This window comes from Mytilus edulis, chromosome 3, assembly GCF_963676685.1.
Source record: "Mytilus edulis chromosome 3, xbMytEdul2.2, whole genome shotgun sequence".
Lineage (NCBI taxonomy): Eukaryota > Metazoa > Mollusca > Bivalvia > Mytilida > Mytilidae > Mytilus > Mytilus edulis.
Window position 1 is genome coordinate 44,746,328 of NC_092346.1, and position 17,545 is coordinate 44,763,872.

A 17,545-nucleotide genomic window follows, 5' to 3' on the forward strand; every position below is an offset into this window, starting at 1 on the left:
ATTTTGTCAATAGACACTCAGATCAAATAGTAATAAAGCCAAACAAGTACAAAGTTTAAGAGCATTGATGACCACAGGCACTCGTCTCAGAATATTTTTTTTCCCCTATATACCTTTATAAAGATATATAGGGAAAAATCGAAAAATTTTGTAACCGGAAATTTATAAAAATTACCATATAATTGATATTCATGTCAACATTCAACATAATTAAAAGATTTTAATCAATAAATATGGTTTTAACCAACAAAAATCACATTGAACAATAAAGAAGATCGTGTTAACAGCTAATAAAAACTTCGTCAATCTTCTGTCAGGAAGGTTAACATCTTACGAAATATACTCCTATTAGACCTAAATTAGTCAATTTATACGAATCCAAAATCAAATCTTCTGTATAGAGATAGTTAATTTACGTTTTTTTCTCTCTCAAAATACAAATCACGGCAAATATAGAGAAAATTAATCATGATATGTATATTAGCTCAAGCACAAAGTTTCGGATCATAGACCTTATGGAAGACAAGCACACAATGTATAAAAATCAAACAAAATGCCAGTTTGTTTATCAAACACAGACATATTATATAGTTGTGCAGACAATCTAAGAAGGTCAAAATAAACTATATAATTCTATGTTGAATCCAAGGACGTATGTTAGTTATACGTCCTTGGTTGAAACACACAAAAAACAAACTCTAAACTGAAAGCAGTTCGGACATTTACATGATATTTGAAATCAGATGACTGAGAATTAATCATTTAAGAATATTATCATTTATTTTTGCAACATTTATAATTCACAGATGAAAACAAAAAGAAAATGCTGATTAAACGGAAAAACAACATCGAATTTGATAAATCAGAAGCACAAGAACAGAAAAATACCAAAATGTTACTGGCAGTGATGGTGTATCAACTGTGAGTTCTGCTTCATGGGCATCATGGCAACAACACGAGATGGATCACAACTTTTTATATGGCATATGCTTGTATGTCTTATGATACAGTAAGCCACCTGAGAGAATCCTGTTTTATACTCGGTAGTTTACTTTATTAACACTTAAATACAGTATATGACTCCTGGAGCACCTGATTTACAGGCTCCTGACTTGGGACAGGCACATACATAAATAATGTGGTCTATATTGTTGTTTATTTTTCATTCTCAACTTTTTTTCCCAAAGTGTTGTCCATCCTTGGACTAAAGAAATATCATTTTACTATAGATTCAAACGAAAGATCTGATTCAGGATAACTTAATATTGTATTTAAATGATATGCAAGGAGGAAACAAGTGTTTGCATTAATTTTTGTGTTTATGTTCATGTTGTAATATAAAACAAATGGGGATTCATTTTATTCAATTTTTGACTTTATTGTTCTTTTTTTTTTAATAAAAATCTGTTATAAACTTTTTTCCCAAAGAGTTATTTATCCTTGGACTAACGAAATATCAGTAAAGTATTAACTCAACGAAATAACTTATTCAAACATGCATCAAGATGTGCATGTATTTAGGAGTTGGAAATTGATATACACATATGTAGGTCAGCGTAAAACCTTTAACAATGAACACAACCCATACATTATTGTAAGCTATTATAGACCTCCACATGACAAAGACGACGTGAAACAATTCAAATGAGAAAATTAATAGATTGATGATAAAACAATAAAGGAAAAAAATATGACAAATAAAAACCATCGAATCGCAATATCCTGACTAGGACAGACACATATATAATATGGCGAGGGGATACATGTCATAGTTGTGGGCTTTAAATTCCTTTTCCCTTGTTTTTGCAATATTTTATGTCAAATAAATGCAAATAATTGCCATGAATACACAAAAAAGAAATAATATATCTGAATATAAAATCTATGGATGATACTGATTACATACATATGCACACATATGACACAAATTTTATGAGAGTAAATTTTAGTATTTGATCCTAACTGTATAATACATGTGTTTGTTAAATTTTATATTTCCTTTTTGTGCTTCTTTGTTATATATTTGTGTTTTGTTCTGATTTAGATTGTGACATGGTGATGATGGATGCATCCCTATTTTGACAATTTAACCTATTTTGTCTGTTTTTTCACACATTGTTATAAATATATTGGAATTTGATGCGACTGTCATACAAGTGAGAGGTTTAGAGCTATAAAACCAGGTTCAATCCACCATTTTCTACATTTGAGAATGCCTGTAACAAGTCAGGAATATGACATTTGTTATCCATTCATTTGATGTGTTTTATCATTTGATTTTGCCATTTGATTAGGGACTTTCCGTTTTGAATTTTCCTAGTTCAGTTTTTTTTGTTATTTCAAATTTTGCTAAGCCAAGGAAAATTGAGAAGTGTCTGCGGGAGAGCTTGTTGTGAATTGACCCGAGTTTGGACAAAAATGATACCCCTTCAAATCTGGCTAGACTAAATTAGAGCATAAAATCTGAAGGGCAATCGAAACCCTTGGTGTAAAAGACATGGTCATATCTGACATATCCCTACAAATACAATAAACTAGACTAGGGGTTGCCTGAAGAAGGCTCCTTGAAAAAATCATAGCATTTCCTTCTGTGCAACCAACACTGTCATTATCTGAAGAAGCACTTCAGTTTTCGAGAAAGTCAGCTTTTAGGATTCTGGGTGCCAAGAAACAGAATCATCTACGCCAGATGTCTCGGAGGTCTGGGAGGGTCCGGAGATTTTTTCATTTGAAAAATAATATACAAAAATAAACATTATTATAACAGAATTGCATTTTATTTTTCAGTTTTAATAATGCAAAATATAACATGTACATAGATATTGTCTTCATAAAAATGCTTATCAATAGGAAGTGTATTTATTCCTCTACATTGTAGTCAACTAACAACCATTATTTACATATCATATATGATTGCGATTTGACTTCTAACAATACAGCACCAGTTACTACTTCTGTTTGGTATCTCTGTCCATTTTGGGTGGAATAAGACAAAATATTTGGCTAACATTACGGTGACCTATAGTTGTTAATTTCTATGTCATTTTGGTCTCTTGTGGAGAGTTGTCTCATTGGCAATCATATCACATCTTTTTTATATTGTAAATATGTTTCATGATTCATTGCTGTTTACAATGTTTGATTGAAGATTCAAGGGATATTTGACCTTAGAGTGAAAATTATTAAATTACCCGGTATATTTAGATATATAAATGTGATATGATCATGAATTTTGATTACATCTGGACTCTTACAAAGATTTATTAATTTGTAGTGTTTATCACCACTTTCAGCGCTCTTTGCTCTATCATGGCATACATATTATCTTGGAGGAGGAGGCTGTAAAGCCTAAAGATAACCATTGACCTTGGGCAGGAAAAATAGCAATCCTATTCAATTAAGATCATAGTCAAATGCAGACATGCAGGATTCAAACTCACAAAGTTCATGTAGTTAGACTGCACTTTCAATGGGCCAGATTATTAATGTTCTAACTCACAAATAGCAACAGTATTATATCAACAAATTTTGGCTCATTATTCTAGTTAACCAGACTTTGCTGTACTAGAAAAACAAAGGATATGGGGAGCGTCTTTTTACCACAGAACACCACAGAATATTAAAAATATACCACAGAACACTTAAAATATGCCACAGAACTCCTAAATAGTAACAATTCAGACATTATGGTTGTTGATATTTCTAATTATGTCTATAATATGATTTTAATTATTCAAATAAATTAAAATTTTCAATCTAGTGTCGACTCATTGTCATTACACCCCCAATTGACTTGGCCTTAGATTGGATCCAGACTAAAAATTAATGTAAGACCAATCATCGAGAAAACCACATAGAGTTCTACCAAATATAATGTTTTAGATAACCTATAAATTATAGTTTACATGTATTTGTTTTTAATTGTTGAAAATTGAAGGTCGAAGACTGATTTCCGTGTGTGTGTGTGTGTGTATCTTCCTCAAATTTCAACCTCATTAGTGGGTTGTGTTTGTTTAATTACTCTTAATAATGACCATAACATAGACTTTTGTTTTATTAGCATTATTCAAAACAAAAATGAATTATAAAATTATATAAGTATGTAAAAAAAAGACCCATTCAAAGATATTGCATGATAATTGATTAAAATCGTGCTAAAGGAACTTTATGCATTTCAAATAAAATTTAAATATATTCATAATAAGTAATCCGTCAAAGTCATCGATCTATTTCCGTCGGTTAGATTTTGATATTTGTCTCGTCTTATTATTGGTATAACTATTTTATATAAGAAGAAAATGAATAAAATATATACGAGGTGTTGATGACGGTGGTCTGCGGAGTTGTTATGTTATAGACTTTCCTTTTCTGTTCGGCGTGTTCAATGTAGACATATTTGATAATTCAAACTTTAAATTTAATATGATGTGTTGCATTAAGAACTGAAATAATATATTAAGGTCACAATTAATACGATAAAAAAAATTATTAAAAACAAATTGCACTGATCAATATGCGGTTTGCGATCGGTGATGACATTTAGATTTACCGGCTTATTGATATTAGTTCATGCATTTTGTTAAGTTTTTTTAATGTTATATTGAATATTTAAGTTATTTTGTTATTTGTTTTTATGTTCTGTGGTATATTTTGAGTGTTCTGTGGTATATTTTTAGTGTTCTGTGGTGTTCTGTGGTATTCTGCGGTGTTCTGTGGTAAAAAGACGCACCGAAGGATATGGTGTATTCATCCAAAACACAAAATCAGATCATGCACAGCAAAAAAAAATAACCAAAAATAGCAAAGGAACAGTCCTTTTACTGCTGTTCTTCGTCTCAGCCACAGTGAGGCCTTCATGTTTTACCTAGAAACTGCAAAGATCAGAACAATTTTAGCCAGCTTTGGATACACAACATACAGGCAGATCTTAACATTACCATTGGACTTAATGTTGGTTATTACATCACATCAACTAGAAACTTACAAACCATAAAAATGTTCACAGCTTCACTTGATAATAATATCGCCAGGATATTTATGAAGGTTAACATTCACAGTAAACAGTTATGGTAACATTTACAAAATTCATTTGTTTACAGTATTCGATTAATATGTCATTTCAATCATTGTTTTTATCTCATTGTCTTCACATCAATGAAGTCTCTTGGAATGTAAGTTTACATAAAATAATGTTTATTGCACAAAATATCACAGTCAATATCACATTTCATGCCATCAATTCTTCCATTTTATACTCTGTAAATAAAAAGAAAAAGAAATCATTTTGAAATCTGATATCTGTTGACAAGAAAGTTTCAATTGCTGTCCTATAAAACTGTACATCTTTATTGTTATAAGTTTTTAACTGATTTCAATCCTTTAATGTAGATAACAAAAGTTGTACCGGTACACCTGGTTTTGTTCAAGATTTATCTTCTCAACTAGATGTCTTTTTGTTATTTTTGCAGTGTTTTCATTACTGTCTAAATGATATTCACCTCAAAGTTTTTATCTATACTTCCAAGTCAAGTTATACAGCATCATATTGTAGCATAGCAACATAATAGGTTAGGGTTTCAAAAGAAGTAATCTAGCAAAGTATGTTAAAACAATTAAGTCTTAAAACTTGTTGTTAAACTAGGGTTAACTCTATTAATATTTGCCATCACAGTTTGTTATACCTTGGTATGGCCTTAGGGAAACGAAACAAACTGTACATTGACAGAGAATAAGGAATCCAACTTCTGAAAATTTAGTACATATTGAAACTATGAGCCTGTGTTACATAATAAGATTTTTTTTTGTTAAAGGTGTTCCATCATGTCAAATGACAGAGGCAGATTTAAGAGGGAGGGAGACCCTCTTTTGTAGCTACATGTATGGTTAATTAATCTATAGACTTTTTACAAAACCCACTCCTAACATTACTTTGGTGGGCCCCCTCTGAAACTGTAAAAAGCACAAGTATGAAAAAAATAGAAATTCAAAACATAACATTTTGTAGCAGTTAATTGGTGTCTTACAACAACTTACAGAATTATTAAGAGCTGCAGCAGCACTTCTTGCCTCTATTGTGCCTGGCTGTAATTTTCTACCATAAAACTCTAATTGTGATCGATCTTTCATGGATGCTAGTGTCTAAAATAGAATATTATTGTCAGTAGGGGTAGTTTTTGAAGGGTAATTGAATAATGGATTTGTTTTTCTACTTCTAATTGTAACCATTACATGATGTTATGGAGACATGATATTTTAATACTTTTTTTTTTTGTTACAATGGCTCTCCATACTTTGAGATGGCAAATGAATGTGACATATTTCGAAATTGATATGTTTCCTCATCCCAAAATTGTAATGTTTCTCAGGTTTAAGGTAGATAAGGTGTCTTTCTAGTGCCATCCCTAGTGGTCATATTTTGCAAAATCAAAAGAATTGAGTGCCGCTTAGTGTATTTAAATTTTTAAGAAAATATTTTTTTAAATCAAGGGCAGATAATTTTATTGAATTTGATAGGACAATTTGTGTTTTTTCTATTTCTATAAAATATAAGGATTGTGACCACTTATTTCTATTTAATATTTCAGAAGTAATGATTGTAGGTATTTCTCTCATTGAATATTAACCAATGCTATCATTCAATGTTTCCTCAATAGATTAAAATTATGTTTTACCTATAAAAGTAGCTGTGATTTTAATTTCTTTGTATTTTGACAAAAAAGGTCCCTGACTAAAGTTATTGTATTGAAATTTGTAAGTACATTGTCCAAGACATCTTTTACATAAGTTTAAAAAGATCAATTGTCATGCGTTTATACACCCCAGCAGCTAAAGGTGCATTTTGAGCAAAAATTCAAACTTTTAAATCTAAATTGGTTAAAAGTTATTTCTCTGATTTGGTGGGCTTCCCTTCTGTGATTGGCACAGACAGTTCAGAGGCCTAAATATTACAAACATAACTACTGGTCATTTTCATTATTAAAATATGTAACAGAAAGAACAAAATTCCTTCTTTTAATGGTACTCTTTAGCTGGAGTCGTCATCTATCTTATAATCTTGTAAATTCATCCCATTAAAGATAAATTATTAATTGTTTGTTAAAAGTTACTTACCTCAATAACGACATTATGACATTTAAATTTTTTAGCCAGTTCTAATCTTTTCTCTGTATTATCAATCAACTTCAAATATTTTGTAAGAACCTGTAAGAAGGAATGACTAGATGTTACATTATGCAAAGTCTTATCATTCGGTAATCTACCAGTGCATTATACAGGCATTGGGAGTATCTACTAATGGATTTGAAACCCAGTAAATTACATCAACCCTTCCGCAACAAAACTTAATTCTTTTGAATTGTAAATGAAATGAATACTGAAACTCTATGGCATGAATGTACTATTTAAAGACCATTATAATGTTTAGCAATCCAAATTAGCTCATTCATCACATTATTAATTAACTTCACAAATAATCTTTCAGACAAAATTCAGATGCCCTTTCCTTTTTACATAACTTCTTAACTGCTGCGGTGGACTAATAAGTAATAATAGTTCAGTACTTTACCTCTAATGGAGGATTACACTGGTTGAGTATCTGACACACACGATCAAATCCAATCACAGCTCTCGCTTTAGTACCACCAAACCAACCCTATAACAATCATGATATAATAAACAAACCTTGAAATAACAGTAGTTCATCAAGAAGAAAACTTTATTTAGTATTACCTTTAATAATTATATATATTAGTTCTGAATAGTTCCTCCTTTTAATTCTTACAGCACCATCTTAATAAAGTTTGAATTTTAAGTAAACGGGAAAAAAACTGGATATTTCAATAGTTTAACTTACCTAATATAAATAGATAGAAACAAAGCAATCTGAAGACTATAAATAACATAAATTGCATGGGTAAATGTTGCTTGCATACTCCTTAAACTGATCTTATATCAAAGTACTCATATGACAATATTGTACACCCTTTCACTAACCTCATAGTCGTGAAATATGATCTATTATTACCTCTTTACTATGGTAACAGTTCAATTATTATTAAGAGCATACCAAATGGTAAACTTTCATGGTAATCTGTTTATAGATTTATGTTTTAAGATGATTTACCTTTGTTGTAAGTAATTCGTCTACACCATTCCATTGTTTTAACCTAGCTCTGGCAGATAAAGCTGTCCATACAAACTGTTTATCTGTCAACTGAAATAACAATACTTGGTATGAATTTTCATTAAAGAAATGTGACCAATTAGTAATGAATGATTAAAGTAAAATGTCGAAATTAAATGTATAGGAAAGATAAAGATGAGACATATAACTTGTACATCAATGAGACAGCTAGCGATTAGTTATATATGGGGTTCATATATCATAATGAACATATTTTCAATTTTTTTTAAAACTTTAAAATTTTAAGTAATATACAAATAAGAAATCTGATTTACCTGGTGTTGTTTTCTAATTGCTTCTGGACATGCCAAATGATTCTGAAAGACACAAAATATTTGTTTTCATCTAGCAAAAACTACAAACAATTTCTTTGAAGAAAACTGACTTTCAACACCTTACTTGCACTCATTTCAGGAAACATATGATCTTTTATACATATTCAAAATTACTCAAATAGTTCATAGTCATTAATTTTTGAGGTTTGTGAAAAACCTTTTTTGGTTGGGGCTTCAAATTCATAGTTTTTAAGATATACTCATCTGGAATCAACTGAAATGTGTACTCCTTGAACAATAAAATTTTTCACAACAGGTATGGTTGGTTTCTTGTTCTCACATTTTAATAATGGTAAATTTTCTATTACTTCTACATGGTTTATTTTTTTGCAAAGGTTATATTTCCAGATTTAAGGAGTGAAGTTTAAATTGCATGTTTCTTAAAAATTTATCCAAGTTCTGATCTATCTACTATATCAAAGACATGAGGGAATATCTTTTGTCATTCTATTCGAAATGCAAAATAAGCCAAAATTAACTGCTTTCATTTTTTTTTTATTATCTATTCAAGTTTCAAATGTACATTTGTACTATCATTATAACAAAACAAATTATTTTGCCTTTCATTTACCTCCCCTTCTGTGGAATGATAAAAACAACAATAGTAAAGAGTGGTAACAGCTGACATGTTCAGTATAGAAGCTTTACGTGGATACTGCTTAAACATCATTACTGTTCCACTTAATTCAGCTTTCTTATCGGAATCCTGAAATGTAAAACATAAACAAGATATACTGTGAGAAAAGAAAAAGAGACTATGTACACCAGGATTCACATCAATATGATCTTATATGAATTTAAGTGACTGGAAGAAATGATATATATTCTGCACTTCTGATGGAGGATGTACTTTTTACCTAAATGACAAGGAAAACCAAAGTTTTTCAAGGCTATTTTTCAGAATCTATTTTTAATTTTTTAACACAGCAGAAGTATAATCTAGGTAAAACAGTTTTGATGACCTGCTGTGACAATGTGTCACCCATGCTACCACATAAAAGGCAATTTGCTTTTTTCAGAATCTAAAGGTAATCTTTCATTGTTTGTACACCAAAATGAAAATAACGTTACGTCATTGGATGGATTTCCATTGTTAACATGGTTAAGAACGGTTTTTAAAAACCAATCACAAAGTTTTGGTTTACAATTTCGAAAATATTACCAAGAATGCATAAGATTCTAAAATGTAGAATTGGGAAAATATATGACAATGTGGAAAGTAACTGCATACTTTAATTTTTTTTTAATATAAACTAAATTGATCTAAAATATACTGATAAATACAGGATTACATGCATTGAAATGTAGAACTTGATTAATTGATAACAGCTGAATAATCTGAGATAAATATCTCTAAATTAAATAAAAATCTACATATAACTCAACACTTATTTACCTCTATTGGTCTTTGTCTTTCTAATAATGCTATGTGTTCCTGTAACAATGGTGTTTCAGATGATAGCTGTGGATTAGCTGAGAAGTGTGCTCTGAAATTTACATTAATATTTTGCATTAAATTTAGTAGAAGAAACAATTTGAATAACTGAGAAGAAAAGATTCAATGAATATCATACATTGATCAATGTATAATATTCATTTAATCTTTTGTTGCCATGAAAGTGAAGCCAAAAGCTCTAGCTACCACTGTAAGATTGACGAGAAAAAATATTGATTCTCTAAATAAAAGATGAAATTTTTTAAGCAGCTTAAAAAATCACTTTATAAATGTGAAAAATTTCAGGTGATGGACAATGAAAATTAAGTGAAGGGCCAACTGACATATACCACTTTGAACATAAGACAATCATGTATAAAAAGAATTATATATCTCGTTTATCTTTGGAAACATTTTCTTTATAAACAGTTACTATCACAGTTGCAAAAGAAGCATATGCATTTCATAGCCTAAGCAACATTTGCAGTTGAGACAAGAAGGCACAAATATTGTTCAGGGGCGTAGCTAGAAAGAAATGATGTGCAAGCAACTACCGCCGAGCGTAGCGAGGCGAAAAATTTTTTGGACCTTTTTATGCAGGAATTATTTTTTTCGGTTTTCGGTCATAGAACAGTTGAAAGAGGAGCTACATGTAGATAGGACTTATAAACAATTTATGAATGTAAAACTATTCATAAAGCTTCTGAATAGAGTAAATCATGGTTAATTGAAAACATAAACTACACATTTTTCTGATACAGAATTTACTCAAAATTGTTCAAAATCGGCTCTTCGGGTCTAGGCAGAAACGAGTTTCTCTATTTATTTGTCAATATTCACACTGAAATCCCGATGAATTATAAACCAGTGTACGTCTTCGCCATCGAGCGACCTCCCAATTGAATTCGTCAAAATTACATACCAGGTCAGTTTCGTATGTCTCATGCAATGTTGAGATTTGTTCGTTTGTTATATTTCCTAAAAAAACGAGGAAGCGATTTTCTGATAATACCAGACGTAACTCCACTCTTCAGTTCCATATCAAACGGACTATAAACGCAAAATATAATGAGACTTTCTAATACTGTTTTGGCGTGTTTGCAGGGTGATTGGCTCTGGTAGTCCGTCGAACACATCGCCGTGGCATAATTTCAACGATATCGAAGGGTTCTGATAAATCTAATGCCGATTGGTACATCTCATTCCAAACAGATAAACCGTACTCTGTAATATGTGCTCCGAAACTACATGTATAAGACTGAGTATAACAAATTCAAATCTTGTAAAAGATACAAGTTACTGTCCGATTATGTCATGCATGATCTCCAATAAAACTTCTATTTTGAAACCAAATGCCGTTATTTAATGACATTTCATCAATTAAAAAAGTGACAACATATGTGTTTCCTTAAAAATTTAATTTATAAATTTTTAATTTTGCAATAATTTTTTTTGCCGCACCGATGTGCACGCAACTGCGTGTGAGCGTATATGGAGCTACGTGCCTGTTGTTCCATCTGATCTGTGCATTTCTCATTCACCTTCAAGAGGAAACACTCAGAGCTCAAAATAGCTATAAATGTATCTGCTGAGATATTGAAGGAGTTGCATAATATAGGAAAATATAACTGTGAAAGTAAAGTGATAAGGAAACGGAAATGGCAGCAGTATAGTAATATTGTTAGTTTTGTAAAAATTAAAACATTTTTATGAACAATTATCTTAATTATAATAACTTGTGATATGTAGTTGCAAATGACTAAGAAGAAAAACTGTATTCACTCTATTCACTCAATTTTGAAGACACTCTAGCTGTTTCCTTTTTAAGAAGGAGAAGTTTGCAACCTTGATATTGGGGTTCAAATCTGTTTTATGCCACACCTTATTGTAATATGATTATGATGAATATGAACCCCATTTTGTACAAGACTAACAAGCTGTACTGTATTTTTAGTGTGCTACCTCACAAGGTAATAGTCCCCAGGAAGTCATGCCATCTTACAAAGATACTGACATCAGTGTTCTCCCCAGGATTTTTGGATAGCGCTGTGGTAAGCGCGTAATTTTCGACAATTCTCAGTAACTTTATCGTGGCGCGCGGTTTGTTTGTAATTGATTTGTGATGTGTTTTTATTATATCATGCTGTTGATGTTTCCTCTTGTTATGATGTCCTTGTCATGCTCATGGAAGTTGCAGTGTATCCCTTAATGATGCTTTGTTTGTTAATTTTATTGTCTGGATATAGAAGTCTGAAGAGTCTTTTTTTCTCCATTGTAAATTCATATATTAAATCCTCATACTATCTATGTATAAAACTGAAGAAAGAGTCCTTTTCCATGATGGATCTTCACCAGACTGCCTGTGCCAAGATTTCTTAGCACCATCAGGTAATGTTGCAGAACATGTAGGACCAACAATATTAAAGTCATTGTCAGCTTCTGTTTGGTTTTGTAACAAACTGTAGCAGTGTACTGTTTACCTTACGACGTTTGACAGGAATTGACATTTTTTAGCATGAAGATTTCTCATTTTTATGACCTAAACGTTTTATAATATTTAAATGGCCTCATCCAAGCTGGACATCGAGAAAGTAAAATTTCTCCAGTCGTATCAGCTTGGGGTTTGTTTTGCTAATCATATCCTCTCAAATTGTTATCAAATGGAAGAATTTCTGACTAAATTATAAGTTCGAATAGGGGATAATTAATATTTAAAAGACTTGATCATTTTCGGGGTTCGTATGGATAGTAAACCCGGCAAATAATTTGTAACAAACCCCTGTGTTTGATCGTTTTTAAAATCATCGTTTGTTCAAAGTTCGTAAAACGTTTGTGAGTGACGTCGGGAAATGCGGTCAATTCATTTCATCACATTTCATTCATATATGCCTCTATATTTTCTTTAAATTGAATAAAAATCGATGTCAATGTTGAAATCTTTGTTTATTTTGATCTTCCAAAAACACCATTTTGTAAAATTTATTAGACTGGTCCCGCGAAGTTACTTTAATACAACGGAAATAATTCATTCAAAAATCGTAAACCAGTCGATCACGCTATCCGCAGTGAAAAATAAGCGGGAAATTTGAAAAAAAATGAAAAATACGGGAAAAAAATATAGCGACACGGTTGCGTTGGATAGCGCTGCGGTCAGTGCAATAGGACAGCGGGGAATTGCAATAGCGCTGAAAATCGCTGTGCTAAATCGGCCTGGGGAGAACACTGGATCATACATCATTCTGACTTATACTTTTTAAAAAAGTGCGCTTAATAGAAAAGCAGCTAATACCAATTTTAAAGTCTTTGGTCTGACCTGGCTGGAAGTCAAACTCATAATCGCCAGCATCAAGGCAAGCATACTACTGCTAGCATGAGATTACCTTCTGATTGAAGTAAAAATTCATAACAAAGGTTATTCAAGTACAAAATGTAGATGGTTAATGAATTTTTAAAAGGGTTAGCAACCTTCAACTAAGTTTGGGACCTAAACTTTCACCCACATATTCAAATTTCTTGCACAACAAATCTTCTAGCATCAGTGACAATTAATTATCATTAATTAAATCCAAAGGGTACTAAAGACAATATAGACATTTTCAAAAAATGTCCATGTGTTAAGTCTGGGGGAAAAAAATTGTGTTTCCACAATTGAATGTTTTCAGTTATAAATCTAGGCCAACAAATAAAAATCTGGAATAAATGACCAAATTTGGAAGAACATGCAACTTTCTTCAAAAGCGTCATAAAATTCTTTTGGAAATTGTGTTACTGTGCATGATATTAGGGAAATATGGGTACAATGAATGATTAAAGGATCTTACCTAATAATTCTAAGAAAATATAATTTAAGTTATATTTTTCTATTTGCATAAACTTAATAGCTACAAAATTACACTAGAGTGACCAATTGAATTTAAATTTCTATTTCCAATATATTATGATCATGATTGTTATATTTACTTTACCTTAGTAAGAGACTGTTAAAGTGAGTAGACAGCTGCAAATGGTGATTTGTAAGACCATTATCTCAAATAATTTCAATGCATCGAGAATTAAAGAACCTTAGTGAGCACGCTCACATACCCCACGTCCCCACATTGTCATTGGAGAAATTAAATAAGTATAAGAAAAAGAAATTGTATAAGAAAAAATACTGAATAATAATTTCCTGTCAATATACACATCTACATAGTATGTCCTTATTATCTACAAAATTTCATGAAATTCTGTTGTGTGTTTTCAGAGGAGTTGAGATGACAAACTGTTGCAGAAGTACATTGAAGCAAATAAGTTCAAAGGGGCATAACTCCTAAAAAAAATTGAATCGTAATTTCCTGTTGATATGCACATCTACGTAGTATGTCCTTATTATCTGAAAAGATTTCGTGAAATTCTGTTGTGTGGTTTGAGAGGAGTTGCGATGACAAACTGTTGCAGTAGTACATTAAGGTAAATAAGTTCAAAGGGGCGTAACTCCTAGAAAAAAAATTGAATCGCAATTTCCCGTCAATATGCACAACTACATGGTATGTCCTTATTATCTGAAAAGGTTTCATGAAATTCTGTTGTGTGGTTTGAGAGGAGTTGCGATGACAAACTGTTGCAGTAGTACATTAAAGTAAATAAGTTCAAAGGGGCGTAACTCCTAGAAAAAAAATTGAATCGCAATTTCCCGTCGATATGCACAACTACATAGTATGTCCTTATTATCTGAAAAGGTTTCGTGAAATTCTGTTGTGTGGTTTGAGAGGAGTTGCGATGACAAACTGTTGCAGTAGTACATTAAAGTAAATAAGTTCAAAGGGGCGTAACTCCTAGAAAAAAAATTGAATCGCAATTTCCCGTCGATATGCACAACTACATAGTATGTCCTTATTATCTGAAAAGGTTTCGTGAAATTCTGTTGTGTGGTTTGAGAGAAGTTGCGATGACAAGAAACAGGACTGACGGACGGACGGGTCAAAAACATTATACCCTCCGCAACTTCGTTGCGTGGGGTATAATTAAGTGTTATCATTTTGAAAATACATTAGCCTAAAAAATATCATCTTATTCTTTATGAAATAACCTAGTTATGAGTCAAAGAATCAGATTTAGAACAAGGAGATTATTTCACAACAAATAATTTCAATTCAATGACTTTTTTTTAAAACTGTTTACTAATGCAAATCAACCACATCTTACTAAATTTAATTTTGTACAATGGGGACTGATTGATCTTTATCATGTCTCCTTCCAATAAGTCATCTTTTTAATGGAAAACATTTTCTTTTTTTGCACAGTAATGATTTTCCTATTAAGGTGGTGCCTAACACTACAGGGAGATAACTCTGTAAAGTCAGCTAAACGTTTAAATTACGTTGTGTTGTAAAAGGAATATTAAGCTTCTCAATGATCAAAATTGTTGTTTGTCAAAGTGCTGTATAACAAGTGTAATTTTGCTAACATAACGGTTGGTTCAAAATTTTTGAAATTTTTATATTTTTGTTAAAGGGTCAAAGTAAATACTTTGACAAAATTTTATGAAAATTAAACGAGCCAAATTAATTTTAGTGAAAGTGTTGGGTACCACCTTAAATCTAAATAAATTGTAAAATTAATTTTTTGGAGAAAAAATTGCTATAATCCTTTTTTATGTTGAATTTTCAAAATTTATAGGTTATTAAAGGTTATAAAAATGAGGGTTAGTTTCTTGGCTATAAGCCTCATTATATCAATGGTTATAGCCCTGAAATAAATGTAGCTGAGATAAAACCTAGAGTTTGAAAGACCAAAGATCATAGAAAGTAGCCACATTTGTAATTCTTTTTTAAATACAGATTTTATAATCAATGACAGAACAAAACTTAAATTCTAGCTATTAGAATATAGAAAAGAAGTAAAATAGTCCCTTGTGCTATAGCAGTTGTATGAAGACGAACAATATACCCACTTAAGACACATATCCAAGGACTTCAGTTTAGCACCTGCATCACTTATAGAAACTGCTTGCTTATACTTCAACATCTATTAATTGAAAAGAAATTACTATTGTTCACATATTTCAATAAAATAAAAAAACAACATATCAATATTTTTCCTCATTTATAAACTAGAACTTATATATTAATATTGTGATGGATTGAAATTAAGTCAACAAGTTGCTTTATGTTTTTAGCAGTTCTACAATCACTGAAAGATTATCTCTTTTAAATATTAAAACTATCATGAATTATAGTGTTCAGATTTTCAGAATGTTACACCTATACTGTATATGCCATTGAAACAAATCTCTATCTTTTAAGGTCAACTTATTTTTTAACACTAAAGGAATATTTTTTTTTAATAACACTTCCATTTATAATATCTTAACTCTTTAAAACAAATTACTGATGGCTATTGCTTAGTCCTAAAGAAAAGGTGTTCATGATATAGTTTTCTAGTTAATTTGGCAAATAATAGTGACACAAGATCTTATTTTCTTAAAAAATTGTTGCAAAACAGTACTCATTGACCAATATACAGTTGGGTGTCATATGGGAATTCATTGAAAAATTCTCCAAAAATTAAATTATCTAATCATAGGTAAATTATTTTTTTCATCCTAAACATTTAATTTATGACTGGAAATTCAAGAATTTAAATCCCAATCCTCCAACAAACATTTTTTGACCTTCTTGATTGATTGTTAACTATAAACACTTGATAAACAAGAGTTAAAAATATAATATATCATACATACTGCTGCTTCTTCATTTCTCCCTAACATTCTGAAAAAAAAATATTTATATATCTTCCTGAATTGACTCTTAAATTATAATTTGTGGGATACCAATTATTGTTGCTTTTGTGTGTAAAGGTCAACCATTAAATTTAAAATGTTAGACTAAGTACAAATTTTCTATTGCTTTGTATGGAGAATTTGTCAAAATCTCAATATCAATTTATCCCCAAAAATACAAAATACCTTGCTGTCTATTAGACTGAAACAATCTCAGATTCTGCCCTTGTGTTTATAATAGTTGTTTAATGAATATACAATTATACTTACCCTAGTAGATCCTCTAATTCTTTCAGGTCAAAATGAGCTTTCATATAACTGATCAAATGATTAGCTGCTACAGGCCTTCTCTGTAACTCTAGATTAAATATGGAGGGTTTGATTGTTTTCTTTATGAAAAGGATGATCTGAAATGAAAAAATTATTATAGGTTAAAATATTTTATTTTTCTATATTTTGGAGGACAGATAATAAAAGCTTATTTTAATGCTGTGTTTCATATTTTGTTTTCGTTCATTTTTTTGGGTCTATCTATTAGGCCGTTAGTTTTCTTGTTTGAATTGTTTTTCATTTGTGATTTCTGGGCCTTTTATAGCTGACAGTGCTGTATGGGCTTTCATCATTGTTGAATCAGGCTGTACAGATACATATATAGCTGTTAATTTCTGTGTCTTTTGTGATATTGTGGAGAGTTGTCTCATTGGCAATCATACCACATCTTTGTTTTTATATTATCATGATGCTAGATACCATTTCATACCACTTTAACCACCAAACCAATCCAAGTGGCATACAATTCAATTGAAAGCTAAAATTATTCCAACAAATAACAA

The 17,545-nt window shown here is 30.8% G+C and overlaps 1 protein-coding gene across 6 annotated transcripts in view; it reads right to left on the minus strand.

Moving 5' to 3' along the window:
- Positions 1–2,753: 2,753 nt before the first annotated feature.
- Positions 2,754–17,545, minus strand: part of LOC139514279 (spermatogenesis-defective protein 39 homolog) — a 28,969-nt gene continuing 14,177 nt past the window's right edge. For 3 of the 6 annotated variants that reach the window (XR_011662592.1, XR_011662591.1, XR_011662590.1), the window contains 12 exons: positions 16,983–17,119; positions 16,674–16,701; positions 15,885–15,958; positions 9,914–10,004; positions 9,089–9,223; positions 8,458–8,499; positions 8,123–8,212; positions 7,565–7,651; positions 7,111–7,200; positions 6,034–6,138; positions 4,760–5,256; positions 2,754–3,541 (listed from right to left, as the gene is read on the minus strand). Coding sequence is in view for 3 of the 6 variants with exons in the window: in XM_071303294.1 (XP_071159395.1) it covers positions 5,236–5,256; positions 6,034–6,138; positions 7,111–7,200; positions 7,565–7,651; positions 8,123–8,212; positions 8,458–8,499; positions 9,089–9,223; positions 9,914–10,004; positions 15,885–15,958; positions 16,674–16,701; positions 16,983–17,119 (900 nt within the window). In the remaining 3 variants the exon portion in view is untranslated. Of the gene's footprint in view, positions 5,257–6,033; positions 6,139–7,110; positions 7,201–7,564; positions 7,652–8,122; positions 8,213–8,457; positions 8,500–9,088; positions 9,224–9,913; positions 10,005–15,884; positions 15,959–16,673; positions 16,702–16,982; positions 17,120–17,545 lie in introns of all 6 variants that reach the window. The other 3 variants (XM_071303294.1, XM_071303293.1, XM_071303291.1) reach the window with 1 other exon arrangement.